The sequence below is a fragment of the Bos grunniens genome, chromosome 11 (assembly GCF_055505025.1).
Source record: "Bos grunniens cultivar Pamir isolate PY7600 chromosome 11, Bosgru_T2T1.0, whole genome shotgun sequence".
Taxonomy (NCBI): Eukaryota; Metazoa; Chordata; class Mammalia; order Artiodactyla; family Bovidae; genus Bos; species Bos grunniens.
Window position 1 is genome coordinate 32683494 of NC_141175.1, and position 17373 is coordinate 32700866.

Below are 17373 nucleotides of genomic sequence, written 5' to 3' on the forward strand. Positions count from 1 at the left end.
AGTGAATTAGTAAATCAAGAGATTGATTCAAGTCCTGATGATGGATTCACACAGCATTATAAATGTAGAAAATAAGAAATATTAAATGTAAAGACAGAGTGGGCATAAAAAGTGGTTGCTGTGTTTTAGGAGCTATGGAGGAAGGTGGAGGGATGTGAGGGGAGGTAAGTAGTGTGCAGATGTTGATGGGAGAAATGTAACAGTTAATTATGATTTTGAAAGTTAGGTTTAGAATCCTAGCCAGAAATCTAGGGAGATGTCTATCAGATTGTGGGAAACACAATTCTGAGACAGAGTGATGTGAGGACTAGAGATAAATATGAAATTGTACTAAAAGGGTCATAGGTAACATACAGAGTGAAAAAACAAGAGAACAAAAGTAAAAAAAAAAAAAAAAAAACTTTTAAAAATGCCTACATTACAGAGATGAGCAGAAAGGATCTCACATAAACTAGAGAAAAACACAGTGTCTCACTCAAACAAGGGGAGTAAAAGTTTGGTTATAAAAAGATCAGATGGGATAAAAGCTGGTAAATGTGTGGATTGTTAATTAGGAGGTCACTGTAACTTATTTTTTTCCACTGTAACTTCTGACAGTGGTGAGAATGTACAGGTGATAAACCACAAAGCTACTCTTGAAAGTGTCAGAATTAAGAAAATAAGACAATAGTCTTAAACAGGTTACAAAGTCAAAGAAGTCAGTGACGAAATTTTTTTTTTTTTTAAGAGACCTGGATTCTTGTAAATACAAGAAAAGGGACCCACAGAAGAGAATAAGCTATAATAAAAATTTAAAGAGGGGAATTCCCTGGTGGTCCAGTGGTAAAGACTTGGTGCTCTCACTGCTGGGGTCCATCCCTGATTGGGGAACTCAGTTTAGTTCAGTCACTCAGTCGTGTCTTTTGAACTGTGGTGTTGGAGAAGACTCTTTGCGACCCCATGGACGGCAGCACGCCAGGCTTCTCTGTCCCTCGCCAACTCCCGGGGGTTTACTCAAACTCATGTCCATTGAGTCGGTGATGCCATCCAACCATCTCATCCTCTGTTGTCCCCTTCTCCCGCCTTCAATCTTTCCCAGCATCAGGGTCTTTTCAACTAAGTCAGTTCTTCACATCAGATGGCCAAAGTATTGGAGTTCCAGCTTCAGCATCAGTCCTTCCAATGAATATTCAGGACTGATTTCCTTTAGGATGGACTGGTTGGATCTCCTTGCAGTCCAAGGGACTCTTAAGAGTCTTCTCCGACACCACAGTTCAAAAGCAAAAACTAAGATCCCACAAACCATACAGCAAGCCCTTTCCCCTCAAAAAAGAGCAAGATAACTGATGAGGAAAAGATCCTCAAAGAGAAAAGAAAAAACAGAATAGGAACAGCCCTTGTTAGAAAGTATATTGGTGCCATCAACCTGTTCCAGTTTTCTTTATAAGACAGCTTTTTCTTCCACCTTTTGAAAAAATGGGTACTCCTGTTTTCATGAGAAAGCTTTAAAGGGCAATTTCTTTTTCTTTCATTTGTAAAAAGAATTCACAGAGGCAGCAGTTACCATGACTTCAGAAAACAAAACTCACATTGCTATTTATTTTCTTAGAGCCAATACTAGTCTACAAAGTCCTAAAACTTCAGGCACACAAAATATCCTAAAATTTCCTCAAATATCCCAAGAGCAACAGCTTACTAGTTTAATATTTCTAAACAATCATCATGAAAGACTATAGAAAGAGGGAAAAAATATAGAAGTGAGCTGAGGAGTCATAAAAAGATAAAAATAGTTTATATCTCTCACAGTTTAAACAGCAATTTTCTTCCTGGAAGATAATATCTTTTTATCTGAAAATATTACATGACTTAAAATAACAAAGAGACAATGGGCAGACTAAAGCATGCCACAGACTTAAAAGAGAGAACGGTCTCCTATTGCAGCACTACCACTGTCACTCAAAAACTACTACTTACTTCATGTGCTGTGCTCAGTCACTCAGTCTGACTCTTCGCAACCCCACGGACTGTAGCGCGCCAGGCTCCTCTGTCCATGGAGTTCTCCAGGAAGAATACTGGAGTGGGTTGCCATTTCCTTCTCCAGGGGATCTTCCCAACCCAAGGAGTGAACCCAGGTCTCCCACATTGCAGACGGATTCTTTACCATCTGAGCCACCAGGGCATAAGATTGATAAAACCAGGTTGAGGAAATATTCGGTTGGCCAAAAAGTTTCTTCGGTTTTTAAGTGACAGACACATTTTTCACTTTCACTTTTCACTTTATTGAACAATGTATTCACCATTTTGTTCCATTACCTTCTATTACTTTTCAGGCAACTTCATAATTCCACCTTCCCAAAACTTTTTATGTTACTGAGCAGAGAACTGTTCTAGGTACCTTTTATAGTCTTTTGAAATTTTTCCATTAAGAGAATTTTTGTAAAGACTGAAATAAGTGAAAATCTGAAGATGCAATGTCTGGTGAATATGGTGGATGAACCAGAACTTCCCAAGCAAGCTCTAACAGTTTTTGCCCGGTCATCAGAGTAACGTGCAGTCTCACTAAAGGTCTTCATGACAAAAGAATATGCATTTTCTGTTGACTAATTCCAGACAATTTTCATTGAGCACTACTTTTAGTTGCTCTAACTAGAAGCAGTACTTATTGGAATTAATTGTTTGGAATCTGCTCCTGCTCATGGTAGAGGATTCCCTTCCAATCCCACCGTATACACATCACCTTCTTGGGATGAAGATCGGCCTTTGCTGTGGTAGGTGGTGGTTCATTTCACGTGCCCTACAATCTCTTCCATTCCACATTATTGTATGGTATCCACTTTTCACCACCCATCACATTTTTAAAATGGAACATTTTCATTACATTTAAGTAGAGAATTACATGCAGAAATGCAGTCAAGGTTTTTCCTGACTAACTTATGTGGAACCCAATCACCACAGCGATGAACATAACCAAGCTGGTGAAAATGATTTTCAGCACTTGATTTGGATATTTTGAGTATGTAGGCTCTCTTCCACATAGTATAACATAAATTGTTCTCAACTAATATTTCCCTTTGATTGGCATCAACTTCAACTGGTCTACCCCACCACGAAGCATCGTCCAGTGAGAAATCTCTAGCATGCAAGCTTCCCAAACCACTTTTGACACATTCCATCTGTCAAAGCACTGACTCCATATGTTATACAAATGTTTTTGTGCATTTCAGTTGCAGTTTTACCTTTCTTGAAACAATAAAGCCTAATTTGCTGAAAATGTTGCTTTTTTCTTCCATCTTCAATATTATAATGGCTACACAAAAATTCAACAATTTTGTAAGTTTGTTTAATGAATGCTGATGTGACAGCTGTCACAATACAATCTAACAGAATTGTTTCAAATGGAGTTAAAGACAACTAAGTGCTACTAGGAAAAAACCAAACTATTTGACCAAGCACTGCAAGTAACAAATGTCTACAACTGCAGCCTGACAGTGGATAGTCTCAAGTAAGGATACTTGCTTGACTTTGTAGTAGTAAGATAACTTCATAAGCTTATTATCTTCGGTGATCCATTCCTTCCACAAACAAAATTTACTAACACCTGTTACTGTGTTATCTTGTTCCCAGGTGGCACAAGTGGTAAAGAATCCACCTATCAATGCAGGAGACACAAGAGACACGGGTTTGATCCCTGGGTCAGGAAGATCCCCTGGAGGAGGAAATGGCAACCTACTCCAGTATTTCTTTGCTGGAAAATTCCACAGACAGAAGAGCCTGGTGGGTACAGTTCCTGGGGTCGGAAAGAGTTGGATATGACTGAGCACACATGTACATACATATTACTTTGCTAGATACTAAATATACTTGATGATTAAACAGTCTGTCCTTAAAGAAACTTAATTCCTAACTCCTTAAATTAGCCAGTAAAAAGTATATAAGATGCTTGCTCCTTGGAAGAAAAGCTATGACAAACCTAGACAGTATATTAAAAAGCATAAACATCACTTTGCTGACAAAGGTCCATATAGTCAAAGCTATGTTTTTTCCAGTAGTCATGTACAGATGTGAGAGTTAGACCAGCAAGAAGCCTGAGCACGGAAGAATTGATGCTCTCAAACTGTGGTGCCAGAGAACACTTTTCAGAGTCCCTTGGACTGCAAGGAGATCAAACCAGTCAATCCTAAAGGAAATCAACCCTGAATATATTCATTGAAAGGACTGACGCCAAAGCTAAAGCTCCAACACTTTAGCCACCTGATGCGAAGAGCCAACTCACTAGAAAAGACCCCGATGCTGGAAAAGACTGAGGGCAAGAGCAGAAGAGGGCGACAGAGGGTGAGATGGTTAGATGGCATCACTGACTCACAGGACATGAGTCTGAGCAAACTCCAGGAGATAGCGAAGGGGACAGGGAAGCCTGGTATGCTGCAGTCCACGGGGTTGCAGAGTCGGACTTGACTTAGCAACTGAACAATAGCAACAATTGCCAAAAATGTTGCTTTTTCCCTTCCATCTTCAATATTAAAATAGCTACACAAAAATTCACCAATTTAGTAAGCTTTTTCTTTAAAGCACAGCTGATGTGACACTTGTCATGCTACAATCTAACAAAATTGTTTCAAATGGAGTTAAAGATAACTAAGTGCTACTAAGAAAAAAACAAACAATTTGGCCAACCACTAAAAGTAACAAATGTGTACAGTTAGTTACAGCCTAACAGTGGATACAGTCTCAAGTAAGGATACTTGCTTGGCTTTGTAGTATTAACATAATTTCATAAATTTATTATCTTCAGTCACTCTTTCCTTCCACAAACAAAATTTATTAACATCTATTACTGTGTTAGATATAAACATACTTGATGATTAAACAGTCTGCCCTTCAAGAAACTTAACCCCTAACTCCTTTCATCAGCCAGTAAAAGGTACAAAAACTTAAGTGCGGAGAGTTTTGGGGAGTGGGGTGCATATTGCTTTAGCCTATTTATAGAACAATTTGGCAAAAATTATAAAAGCTTAAAGATTAATATACCTCTGACTCAATATTTCCACTTTGCCTAAAAGAAAAAGGTCATTTTATGTGACATTATTTATAATATTAAAAACATGGAGAAAACCTACCTGTGTATCAACAGGGAAAAGTTAAAGAAGTGAGGTGTAAAGATACAACAAAATGTTAAAAAGCTAGCAAGGACAGATATGAAAGAATATACATGATACATAGTTAAAGAGAAAAAATAATTATCATAAGTAGTATAAATAACCCATACTTACATGTGCAATGGTCTGGAAAGATATACACCAGCTTTAACAGTGGTTATCCCTGGGAAGAATGAACTAAAGGAATCATGGAAGTGGGGAAAGTCCTTTCATTTTTTTCTGTGCATTTCCATATTATTTGAAATACTGATTTCATGACTTTAAATAAGAGTCTTGTGTGCTCCTTTCCCTTCAGTGTCTGGCATATCAAGTCACTCAATAGATACTACAAATTAAAGAAACTTCCATTTCCAGTTGAACTGTTGCTTTTAAAATCATATGGCCTTAGGCAACTATCACTTCTCAATTCTCCCATCTAATAAACTTGGAGACTTAATTAGAAGAATAAAAACTAAAACATGAAAATTAAGTTACATTTTTTAATTCATTTCAAATACTTCCAAAAATTTTCATACAGGAACTACCCTGCACCAGTTTCTCTCATGTTTGTACACATCTCTCAAAGACGTTTCCCCTGTTTCTATATACATATTTAAAATTATTACAATGTGACACTGATTAAGAAACTACAGTGTGCTGGGGCTTGATTTTGTTTTTTAAAATTGGATTCCCTTAACTTGCACAATCAAGTATACAACTGCAACACCCACCCTAAGTGTGAGCACTGAAGTATATTTTAGATAAAGGATGCTAGTAAGCTATAAGGGAAATGAATTTTCATCAAGCAACTTCAAGGTCCCTAACAAGTGAGCCACTTAACAGAGGTACCAAAATGCTCAACAGAGGTCTGCAACAAGAAGCACCGAGTCTTATTTACTCAAATTGTTGTTGTTCAGTTGCCAAGCTGTGTCTGACTCTTTGCGACGCCATGGACTGTGGCATGACAGGCTTCTCTGTCCTTCACTATCTCCCAGTGAACTCATGTCCATTGAGTCAGAGATACCATCTAACCATCTCATCTTCTGTCGCCTCCTTCTCCTCCTGCCTTCAATCTTTCCCAGCATCATGGTCTTTTCCAGTGAGTCAACTCTTCACATTAGGTGCCCAAAGTATTGGAGCTTCAGCATCAGACTTTCCAATGAGTATTCAGGGTTGATTTCCTTTAGGATTGATTGGTTTGATCTCCTTGCAGTCCTAGAGACTCTCAAGAGTCTTCTCCAGCACTACACTTCAACTGGACTTCCCTGGTAGCTCAGACGGTAAAGTGTCTGCCTACAATGCGGGAGACCCAGCTTCAATCCCTGGGTTGGGAAGATCTCCTGGAGAAGGAAATGGCAACCCACTCCAGTATTCTTGCCTGGGAAATCCCTTGGACGGAGGAACCTGGTGGGCTACAGTCCAGGGGGTCACAAAGGGTCAGATATGACTGATCGATTTCACTTTCACTATTCAAAAGCATCAATTCTTTGGCACTCAGCCTTCTTTATGGTCCAACTTTCACATATCACAAGTCCCCAGACTTAGTCTTTTTATAGGGATTTTTTTCCCAAACCAGCTTTAAAATAGTAGGAAACAAAAATATTGCCAAAATATTATCTTCACATTATATGCCTGCTCCTCTCCCTACACCCACCCCCTGAAAATCAGGCAGCAAGCAATTACTGAAAAAAATCACTGTCTTGTATTTCATATCCCCACAGGCTACTGTTCATTCTTCTAATCTCAATACTAAACACTACAACTCCAGATAGTCTAGTAAAAATCTGCCTACATACAGTACTTTCTGATGGTACAATGGCAGCCTTCTTCACCTTTTCAGATATTTGTGAAAACTGAATGAACAGCATCAAACAGTAGTGATAAATACAGATGAGACAGTAAGAAACAGATGTGTAAAAGACAACTTGACTTAAATATTACCCTATTACTAATGCCTATTTGGCCTTCTACAGGTCACTTAACCTCTTCAGCAACTCAATTTCCTCAGCTGTAAAACAGGATGCCATCACCTGCCTCATGGGGATTGCAGGGGTTGAATAAGACAGCATTCAACACCTGGTATGAGATGCTAAGCAAACCTTAGTTTACTCCTCTCCTTCTTATTAGAATTGGTGGCCCATTAACCACCAAATGGGCCAAATTGTTGGGCAAATTGCAACATGTAATTACAGCAAAAGTGAAGACCACCAATATGAAAATAATTTCAAATGAAGCTACTTTCCATTCATTCATTCAAAAACTCTTTACTGGCAGTCCAGGGGTTAGGACTTAGTGCTTTCACTGCAGTGACCCAGGTCCAAACCCTGGTCAGGGAACTGAGATTCTGCAACCTGAGTGGTGGAGAGGGGAAAAGAGGAGACTATTTATTGAGCACTACATCTGGAAGGCACTGTTGCAGGCACTCAGGATATAGGTGTGACCACGACAATCTCTATCCTTAAAGAACATCAAAGAGTTCCACTCAAAACACTCAATGAGTAAAGGATCAGAACTCTTATCACACTGAGAATCCATGTCATCTGGCCCCTACCTTGAATTGATTTTTTCTGTTAACAATTTCTCATGTATATTCCACATGCATACTTAGAGCCATGAAGGTGGGGACTGTATTTTATTTACCCTCTATTCTCAGAGTTCAGTCCTCACACTTTTCACCCACTAGATTGGTTACTTATTATGTTATTCATTCACTCATTTAACAAGTATTTATTAAGCATCTTCTATATGTCAGATGATGTACTAGACCCTGGCAATACAGCAGTTGTGGGGAAAATGAAATATAGTGTCTGGTCCCAGGGAGCTTATAGACTACTCTAATAGAAAAGTCTAGGAGAGAAAGACTTTAACCAAAGGTATATATTCTACCTACAGATTAAACAATCTAAAAATGAAAATTAAAAAAATCTTATGCCAAAATACTTATAGCTCAAAAGCATCTGAAGTTTAGAATCTTATAGCATATACTTAAAATATCTAAAAGCTAAAACAAATCACGACCTATTAATTTTAACACAGCTTTTCTATTGTTTGACATAAGCCACTTACAACACTTGCCTCTCTAAAAATTGTCTAATGCATATTTAAATAAAGTTAGCACATTTTACATAGGGTTTTCCCCTACCTTTGTACTTCCATAGAACTTTTTACTCAATGACTCATTTTTCACAAAATTCTCCCCCAGAACAGACACATAACAGAAACATAAAACATTCCTAGTACAAGATCAAAAACCCAAATATCAAGAAACCACTCAGGAACGTACACAAATGAAACCTCATTATGTGTGTCCAAAAAGAAATGCCAAACACATAACTCAAAATAATGCGGCACTTTCCTAACGTGCAACCTTAAAGAGACAGGATCACTCCCCACTCAGGTGCAGACACTGGTTGGGCTCCTTACTTCTCATAACAAATGTTAATCCTACCACCTGTCCACTGAGCTTTCAGAGGTTACAGGTTTACCTATAATCAGTATTTAGAAGACATGCAATCAAGGGTGTATCCAAGGATGGTTAAAAAGATTATCTGCCAAGGAAAATGACTTGAAGAACTAGTGTGCATTCACTTCTACAAGTGTAAATTTCATCCATGACCTAAAAAACTGCAAGTCTATACATCTGGACTACAGAAATGGCCAACAAATGAATTTTTTTAAAGTTTCATTATCAGTTCAATCCTGGAGATAAGCCTATGAACTTTATAGCTGCTTTTAGTTCAAAACTGTGACAGGGGAAATTGTTTTACAACATTACGCAATACCACCTATATGGTGCTCCATGTGAATCTGACATAAGGAAAAATTTGCTCTACTCTGAGGAACTTGTATTCTTCTCTACTTATCTGAGAGTTATATATATGGTTATATTTCCCTCTCAGGCTTCTTTTCCATGTTTAACCCTCAACTTCCACCATGCAGCTTCTATTACACTGGCAAATGAATGAATGTTGAAAAAGAAAAAGTACAGAATGATAAAAGAGCCTATTAAAGAAGGCCTGAGAGATTTTTTCCTAAAAAATAAAAATCAAGCAGATTTACCTATAAAGTTACTCAAGATATGTATTTTGATTCTCTCAACTAAGATTCAAAAAGCACAAAAAAGTAGTGACAAGCCAAAAGTACCAACAAACAGGCCTAAAAGAGATTAAAAAAAAAACAAGGAGTTGAAAAATTTTTTTAACTGCTTTCCATTTCTGACTACAGCATGACTTTGCTGCAAGTGACTCTTAGCAAATAAATGCTAATTAACTGACCTAAAAGAGGTCAAGTTTTATACACGTTAAATAAGCAAACAAAGCCAAGTATATAGGAGAAATTATTACACAAAAACTGCAGAGCACAAGTCAACTTGACATTAAAATAGTGTACGCACAAAAAAAATCATTCCAATAACCTACAATAGGTATCATGTTTATTTCACTACCCTACACACACTTGGGGAAAAGGCAAAGCTATGACAGCTCATGGTCCTAAGGCTTTTCAGAGCAAATAAAATGTCTCTAGACACAGTGGATCAAATAGTCTAAAAATGAGAGAGGACAAATGGGGTGGGGGAGGGGGTGAAATCAGCATCACCTGTAAAGAACATCACACAAAAATAGAAAAGAGGGAATCTTTTCATTTCATATCATATCAAGAGGAATACATCTCTTACCACAAAAATAAGTCTCCTAAAGCAACAACACAAGCAACCCCATTTTCCACCAAGTAAGTCTTTATAGATATTAGCAAGTGTCTAAAACACACAGACATAAAGGGTGCCTTTTAAGTTCACAAGAAAGGGTGAGTCAGGAATGCTAAATTCTTGCAACTGAAAACAAACTTGAAAGGAAGAGCTTACCAAACCCAAATCAACCCATTTCAGAAATATACAGCAAAAAAAAAAAAAAAGAAATATACAGCAAAGAAATCTACTGCATGCTTCATAAATATACAGTCTATAAACTTAAATTTAGAATTATAACTTATCCTCTTCTAAAGGACAATACAGGATTAGTAAATGTCTTAAATTTCTCAGTGAAAGCAATTAGATCATTCCATCATCTACTCGGATCAGAATACAAATCTTCTTAAAGCAGAAAAAAAAAAATTCAAAGTAAATATTCATTGGCCTGTTGTTCATGGTCTTTTAAAACCATTTTGAAAGGATCTTTGAAACAGTTTCATTAGTATCTCTCTGGAAAGAGCTCTAACATCTTTCATTCTTCTAGCAATTTAAAAGCTACCACATGTTCATTTCCACCTTAGATTATTGATTCCTTGCCTTTTAACATCTCCATAACAGCTGCTTGACAAATTACCTCACCTCACTCCTCAGGGGGGTAAGGACAGCATAATATCCATGAATTCAAAAATGGGACCACAAAATGATCAGTGACAGATGAGCTAATTGCTTTAGATTGAGACACTGCTCCAGAATAGACGAGGCATTCATAACATGATACAATTAAATGGTTACACTCTAAATATTTTATTTGTACTTAAGGGTACAGGGAAAACCTGTCTCCCTTTTATTTTAAAATAGATGTTAGCTTCAGAAAGTCTGTAAACTTGTATGTGTTTGGAATAATTTTGACAGAAAGTTGAGAATAATTATTCTGAATAGTATGCACAACTTTCAGACTTAGCTTTCTTATTTCAACCTAAGAGAGCGGTAAGACCCAAAATAGTCTACTCATAGGGCAATTTAAAAAATATTTTCCAGATTTTTAGCAAAGTAAAGGCCAAACATATTTTCAAAGATACAGCATATTTCAGAAAAGTAAAATAAAATGTGTCTATCGTATTTACCTTAGTTCATTCTGATTAGTGTCAGATACAGAAAAAAAGCATACACAAACATAATCTTGTAAACCCTTATATAAAATATTGCTTTCCTCCCCTAAGAATAACAAAATGGTGTGGATTTAAATGAGTTACTTTAAATGAACAATGTCCAGTCAAATTACTCTTAGAAAATTAGCCTCTCTCTAGACAGAAGCAACACTCTCTTTTCTAAGTTCATAACCAATCTCATAACACAACCTTACCGATTCCTTTAAAGTGATAAAACATACGTATTAGCTTAGAGCTTTACCTTGTAATAAATTTAGGTATCTACCACTTTAAAAAAAAAATACTAAATCATCACCGGTGTTCTTCAAATGTCACTTTCGCAGTAATGGGACAACGGTGTTGTTAACTCATCTTTTATAAACTATTCTACCCAGACGAAGACATTCAAGAAACCAAACAATCTGGAGATGATAGTGCCTACTACCAATAATATTCGACATGTTTCTTTCGACGTGCCCCTTTTGCGACCTGAAGACTCTACTAGAAAACTCTACTGAGTTCCTTCTAGAACCCTGGTTAGCGGGCTGGCTGACTCTAAACATCACGTTTGATCGCTCCTGCCTGGAGAGGCGATAGTGTTGATTTTGTTTTTAAAGTTGCTGTCAGAGCAGCTACAAACTTTTTTTCAGCATCCCTGCCTGGCTGCCAACTGGAGCTCTCCGCTCACTTCCTCACCAACTTGAACCACCCCCAAACAGTTTGAGAGTAAGCTGGAGTTAGACACCGGCAGGAGCTGACACACTTTACAAGAAGGGTTTGACACCGCAGAAAACTTTCACTTCTCCTCTCCAGCCCTTCCAAACGGGGACTCTGGCCCCTCGCTCGTGCTCCCCCAGAATTCCTCTCTCAGGCCGGACAAGGACACAGAAAGCAGGCTGTTCTGATGTCCCCGAAAAGACAAATACACCTCCCCCCCCCCAACCCCGCAATAACCCTCACCCCTGGACTCAAGTCCCGTTCTTCACACAAAAGAGCGCGGCCAGCAGAGCTGTCCCGGCGCTACCTAGCCGGCTGCCACCCTTCACCGCACCCGCAGACCGGGTCTCCAGCCGCCCGATCGGTCCCCACCGGAGGCTTCCTGCTCCGACCCGGCCAGACAAAGCCCCGGCGGCCGGGCGGACCTGCCAGCCTCCGGACTCGGGCCGCCGCGCTCTTACCCGGGCCTCATCCAGAGCGACGCCGGCGCCGCCGCTTCCCCCGGCCTTGGCGGCGGGGCAGCTGGCAGCACGGGTCTTGGAGGAGCGGGTCCGAGAGGAGATGAAATGGCTGCTGCCTCCGGTCGCCCCGGGCTCTACTCCGGCCCCAGGCCCAGGCCCAGGCCCAGGCGACTTAGATCCGAGAAGGCGCAGAGAGCTCTTCCGGGTGTTCACCATGGTCCAGCCAGGAGGACGGGGTCCACGCCGCGCTAGCGGCGCCCGCCGCGCCGGGGAGACCCAAGGAAGGCCGACCCGCTGTCCGGGCAGTCAGGGCCAGTAGAGCCGGGCCGGGAAAGACAAGCCGAACCAGACTCCGCGGAGAGCAGACGAAGACAGGCGAGAGCAGGGCAGAGGAAGGGAAGTCGGCGTGCGAAGACAGGTAGCTGGAGACGGGAGCGATGCTCCGGGGCGACGGCTCAGACTCTGCCGGCTTCGCCCTCCTCAGCGGGAGCCGAGCGGAGCCGCCATTTCTGCCCCTTTCTCTCCCGTTCTAGCTCTCGAGCTCCGTGCGTCAGGGCTCCAGCGCCGCAGGGCCGACGAGACCGCTTCCGGCCTGGCCGCTGCGGGGCGCTGCAAGGCCGGCCAGCCCTTCTCTTGCCGGCTTTTCCCTCCTCTTCCCCCGCCCCTCCAGTAGGCCCCTCCCAGCGGCGCGCTGTCAGCTCTCGGCGGCCACGGAAGGGACGCTCTGGGCTGTTAGCTCTATGGTTTCTAGGTCTGGCCAGCGGCCGAGGAAGTGAGGATGAGAAAAGCCAGAATGTGCTCGGGACGAGCTAGCGCGCTGGAGTCGGTCGTGGAACCTTCATACCCGGCCAGGCCTGGCTACACCAGCATCCCCACCATCACCCCCAGGTGCCCTGGATGGAGCCAGAAAGGACTGGCAAAGGCCGGTACAGAGGAGGGCGTGGTGACCTGAGTGGGAATCCCAGGGACACCCAGGGACCCCAAGCCAAGACACTGAACTTGAGTCGTACTTTTCAGGGCTAGAAAAATGTGAATGATAATTGTGATAAAAGCAGATCTGTGCCGTATCTGGCACATGGTTAAGCTTAAGAAAGAACTAACACTATAACCCTGCGTCTTTGAACAAAGCAAGGCACTGTCTTTCTGTAACCTTAGCCAGACCTAAGGCGGAGTCCACGAAGAATGAATTCTTCTAAGAGCTTCCACTGCTTTCTGCCCTGGCAAGAATTAAAATACGAAAAGCTGAACACAAAGATACAAAATGTGCCATTTAACTTTCATAGAAAAAGATTAAGGGACACAATATGAAAAGCTATTCTGTAAATAAGAATTATGTTCATTTTCAAAAATTGCCTTACCTAGAAAAATTGAAGACTCGGGAAAAGTCTTGTAAAAATCAACAAAGCTGCAACAAAATTCCAGCCATCCAAGCTAGTAATTGTTCAACAAAATTGTATAATGCACTGGGAATGGAAGTGGTTTTCCTGTTGGAGAAGCAGTACAGATTCCAGGAAAGCAGACAAGTCCCTCTTACACTAATTTGCATACCACACCCTCCCCAGAACACTTCACCCACTACTTAGAACCCGCCTCTTGGGTATGGAGACCTCACAATACTTGAGACTTCAGTTTTCCTGTGTCAATTAGCTATGAGATCATTGAACAAAATAGTTTCCATTTCCTGCAGAAAGAAGCTGGCTTTATTATTCAAAGTATCCTGAAAATGTGTATGGTATGCAAATTAGCAGGCAAAGGACTTGCTTCTGTATTTGTTTTTGTAGTCCTAAACTGAGAAAGCCAGATTGTTATTTGAGTTACCACAACCTAGATCAAACCAGTCAATCCTAAAGGAAATCAATCTTGAATATTAATTGGAAAGACCGGTGCTGAAGCTAAAGCTCCAATACTCTGGCCACCTGATTCGAAGAGTCAACTCATTGGAAAAGACCCAGATGCTGGGAAAGACTGAGGGTAGGAGGAAAGGGAGCAACAGAGGATGAGATGGTTGGATGGGATAACTAATCCAATGGTCATGAGTTAGAACAAATGCTGGAAGTTAGTGAAGGACAGGGAAGACTGGCCAGCTGCAGTCCATGGGGTCACAGAGTCAGACACAACTTAGCTAGAGAACATGGGAAAATGCTAACAATGTTGCCTTTTTCCTTCCATCTTCAATATTGGCTACACAAAAATTACCAACTTTGTAAGTTTGTTTTTTTAATGCATGCTATTGTGACAGCTATCATGATACAATCTAACAAAATTGTTTCAAATGAAGTTAAAGGCAACTAAGTGCTACTAGGAAAAAAAAAAACTATTTGGCCAACCGCTAGAAGTAACAAATGTGTGCAGCTACAGCCTAACAGTGGATACAGTCTCAAGTAAGGATACTTGCTCAGCTTTGTAATAGTAACATAACTTCATAAGCTTATTAACTATCTTCAGTGATCCATTCCTTTCACAAACAAAATTTACTAACACCTATTAGTGTTTGGGGCTTCCCTTGTGTCTCAGCTGGTAAAGAATCTGCCTGCAATGAGGGAGACCTGTGTTTGATCCCGGGGTTGGGAAGCTCCCCTGGAGAAGGGGAAGGCTACCCACTCCAGTATTCTGGCCTGGAGAATTTCATGGACTGCATAGTCCATGGGGTCACAAAGTCAGACTGAATGACTTTCACTTTCACTTTCATTACTGTGTTAGATACTAAATATATTTGACCATTAAACAGTCCTTCCTTCAAGAAACTTAATGCTTAACTCCTTAAATCATCCCGTAAAAGGCATATAAGACATTTACTCATTGGAAGAAAAGCTATGACAAACCTAAACAGCGTATTGAAAAGCAGAGACATCGCTTTGTCAACAAAGGTTCATATAGTCAAAGCTATGGTTTTTCCAGTAGTTGTGTATAACAGTACCTTTACTGGGCTGCCCAGGTGGTGCTAGTGGTAAAGAACCTGCCTGCCAATGCAGGAGACATAAGAGACACGGGTTCCATCTCTGGGTCGGGAAGATCCCCTGGAGGAAGGCATGGCAATCCACTCCAGTATTCTTTCCTGGAGAATCCCTGGTAAGCTACAGTCCATAGGGTCACACAGAGTCAGACACAACTGAAGCGACTGAGCACACACGCACACACCATTTACTGTTTATTCGAACCCTAACTGGTGTCAGATCCTCTGTCAGACTAGGAAACATGGAGGGTTGTTTTTTGTTTTTTTTTTAGCAACATAGTTCTGGCCCTCAAAGAGCTCACAGACAAAAAGGGAACAGAGACAGGCAAGGAAGCAGTAAGTTGCGGAACAATGAAATTAGAATAAGGCAGAAACCTCTAATCCAAACAGAGTTTAGAGAAAGCTGAGAAGTGATGACTTCTGAGATGCATCTTGAACCACAAAATGAAGAAAGAAAAAATGGACCCCAAAAAAGAAAAGTTTGGAGAAGATATCGAAGAGTTGCTTGTTTTACACAGTATAGAGAAAATAACTGAAAAATCAAGTAAAATCATTTTTAAGCCTTACTTTAAACTATATGAGCTGGCAAGATGCTAAAGAATACTTAGGAGCTCAGGAATGTTCCTGAGCTAAAGAACACTCAGGAAAGTCACAGGAGGAACCCAGACAAGCAAACAAAGCTGTAAAGACAGCTTTCATTTTCAGTACATTTGCTCAACTCCAGTGAGCTTGATCTATTTTTCTCTGCCTACGGAAGATAGAAGGAAGACAGAAGACAAAGTCCAGAACCTGCTTAAGTTGCAGAATCTAATGTACCTTGCAAAATTCTGGTACAAAAATGATACATCTGAGAATAAGGGTGAATTAGAAATAAACCAACCAGAACTTCCAAAGTGGTCTAGTGATTAAGAATCCAACTTCCAGTGCAGGGCACACAGGTTTGATCCCTACTAGGGGAAATAAGATCCCACATGCCAAGAGGCAACTAAGCCCTGGGTCTCAAGTACTGAGCCCAAGCACCCTGTAGTCCTTACAATAAAACTAGAGAAGTCCAGCCACAGTGAATCTCCAGCATAGTGAAAACAGAGAAAGAAAAAAAATCAACCAGCCTTCCTATCACTATTCTCCACGAAGCTGCAAGGAGAACTGTCTTGCCCAACATCTACACTAAGAATAAGAGGGGAAAAAACATATCCCTTAAGAATTCAAAACAACAAACCAGTCCTCAGATTTATAGCCTAAAGTTACCAAATCTGATAGTATGAAAACCTCAGGTTAAATCAAAAGATCCTAAGCACAAAGCAAAAGTTAAACGTAAATTATCTCCAAAAGAATGCACCTTCAACAGGATATGCAAATATATATAGTCTCATGAACATGACTCAGTAAAAAAAAAAAAAAAAATCAAAAACAGCCAGCACACACACACACACACACACACAAAAGCCCAGACAGCATAAAAGAATAAGACCCACAATTTAATATTGATTAGAAATAGATTAAAGATTAGAAAATATTAATAACAAGCAAAAAATGAATGAAATTTTTAATGAGATAGAACTTATACAGTTAAAAAGAATAAAGTTAAATGTGAAGTATGACCTATTAAAAAAAAAAAAGTAACATGGACTTCATCAAATATCACATATCTCACAAAGGACTCATCTAAAATATAAAAAGAACTCTCAAAATTCAACATCTAAAAAACAAACAATCCAGTTAGAAAATGAGGAAAAGATCAGAAGAGCTATTTTACCTAAGAGGATATATAGATGGAAAATAAGAATATAGACAGATTTCAACATCACTAACCAGTAGTGACATGCATATTGAGACTATGATGAGTTATTATTACATACCTATTAAAAAACTAAAATAAAAATTAGGGTTTTTTTTTTTTTTAATTTACCAGTGCTGGTGAAGAGGCAAAGAAACTGGATCATTTGATCATTGCTGGTAAGAATGCAAATGGTACAGCAAATCCAAATCTGAAAAACAGTTTGACCGTTTCTCAAAAATCTAAATATACACTTACAATACAAACCAGCAATTGCAACCCTGCATATTTATTCCAAGAAATGAAGAGTTACATCTACATAAAAATCTGTAGACCATAGTTCATGGCAACTTTATTTGTAATAGCTGAAAAAAAACAACAAAAAAAAGTTGCTCATAGGTCAATGGTTAAACAAACTTTAGTACATTCAAAACAGAATACTGCTCAACAATAAAAAGGAATTAGTGATATATACAAAAGCTTACAAATCTCAGATGCATTAAACTTAAACAGAAG

At 39.9% G+C, this 17373-nt stretch overlaps 1 protein-coding gene across 23 annotated transcripts in view; it reads right to left on the minus strand.

Moving 5' to 3' along the window:
* The window catches only part of ATAD2B (ATPase family AAA domain containing 2B), a 150068-nt gene extending 136404 nt beyond the window's left edge, over positions 1-13664 (minus strand). For 22 of the 23 annotated variants that reach the window (XR_015136486.1, XR_015136499.1, XR_015136485.1 and 19 more), the window contains exon 1: positions 12128-13383. Coding sequence is in view for 7 of the 23 variants with exons in the window: in XM_086325706.1 (XP_086181832.1) it covers positions 12128-12343 (216 nt within the window). In the remaining 16 variants the exon portion in view is untranslated. Of the gene's footprint in view, positions 1-12127; positions 13384-13485 lie in introns of those variants that run through there. The other variant, XM_086325709.1, reaches the window with a different exon arrangement.
* Positions 13665-17373: the final 3709 nt, after the last annotated feature.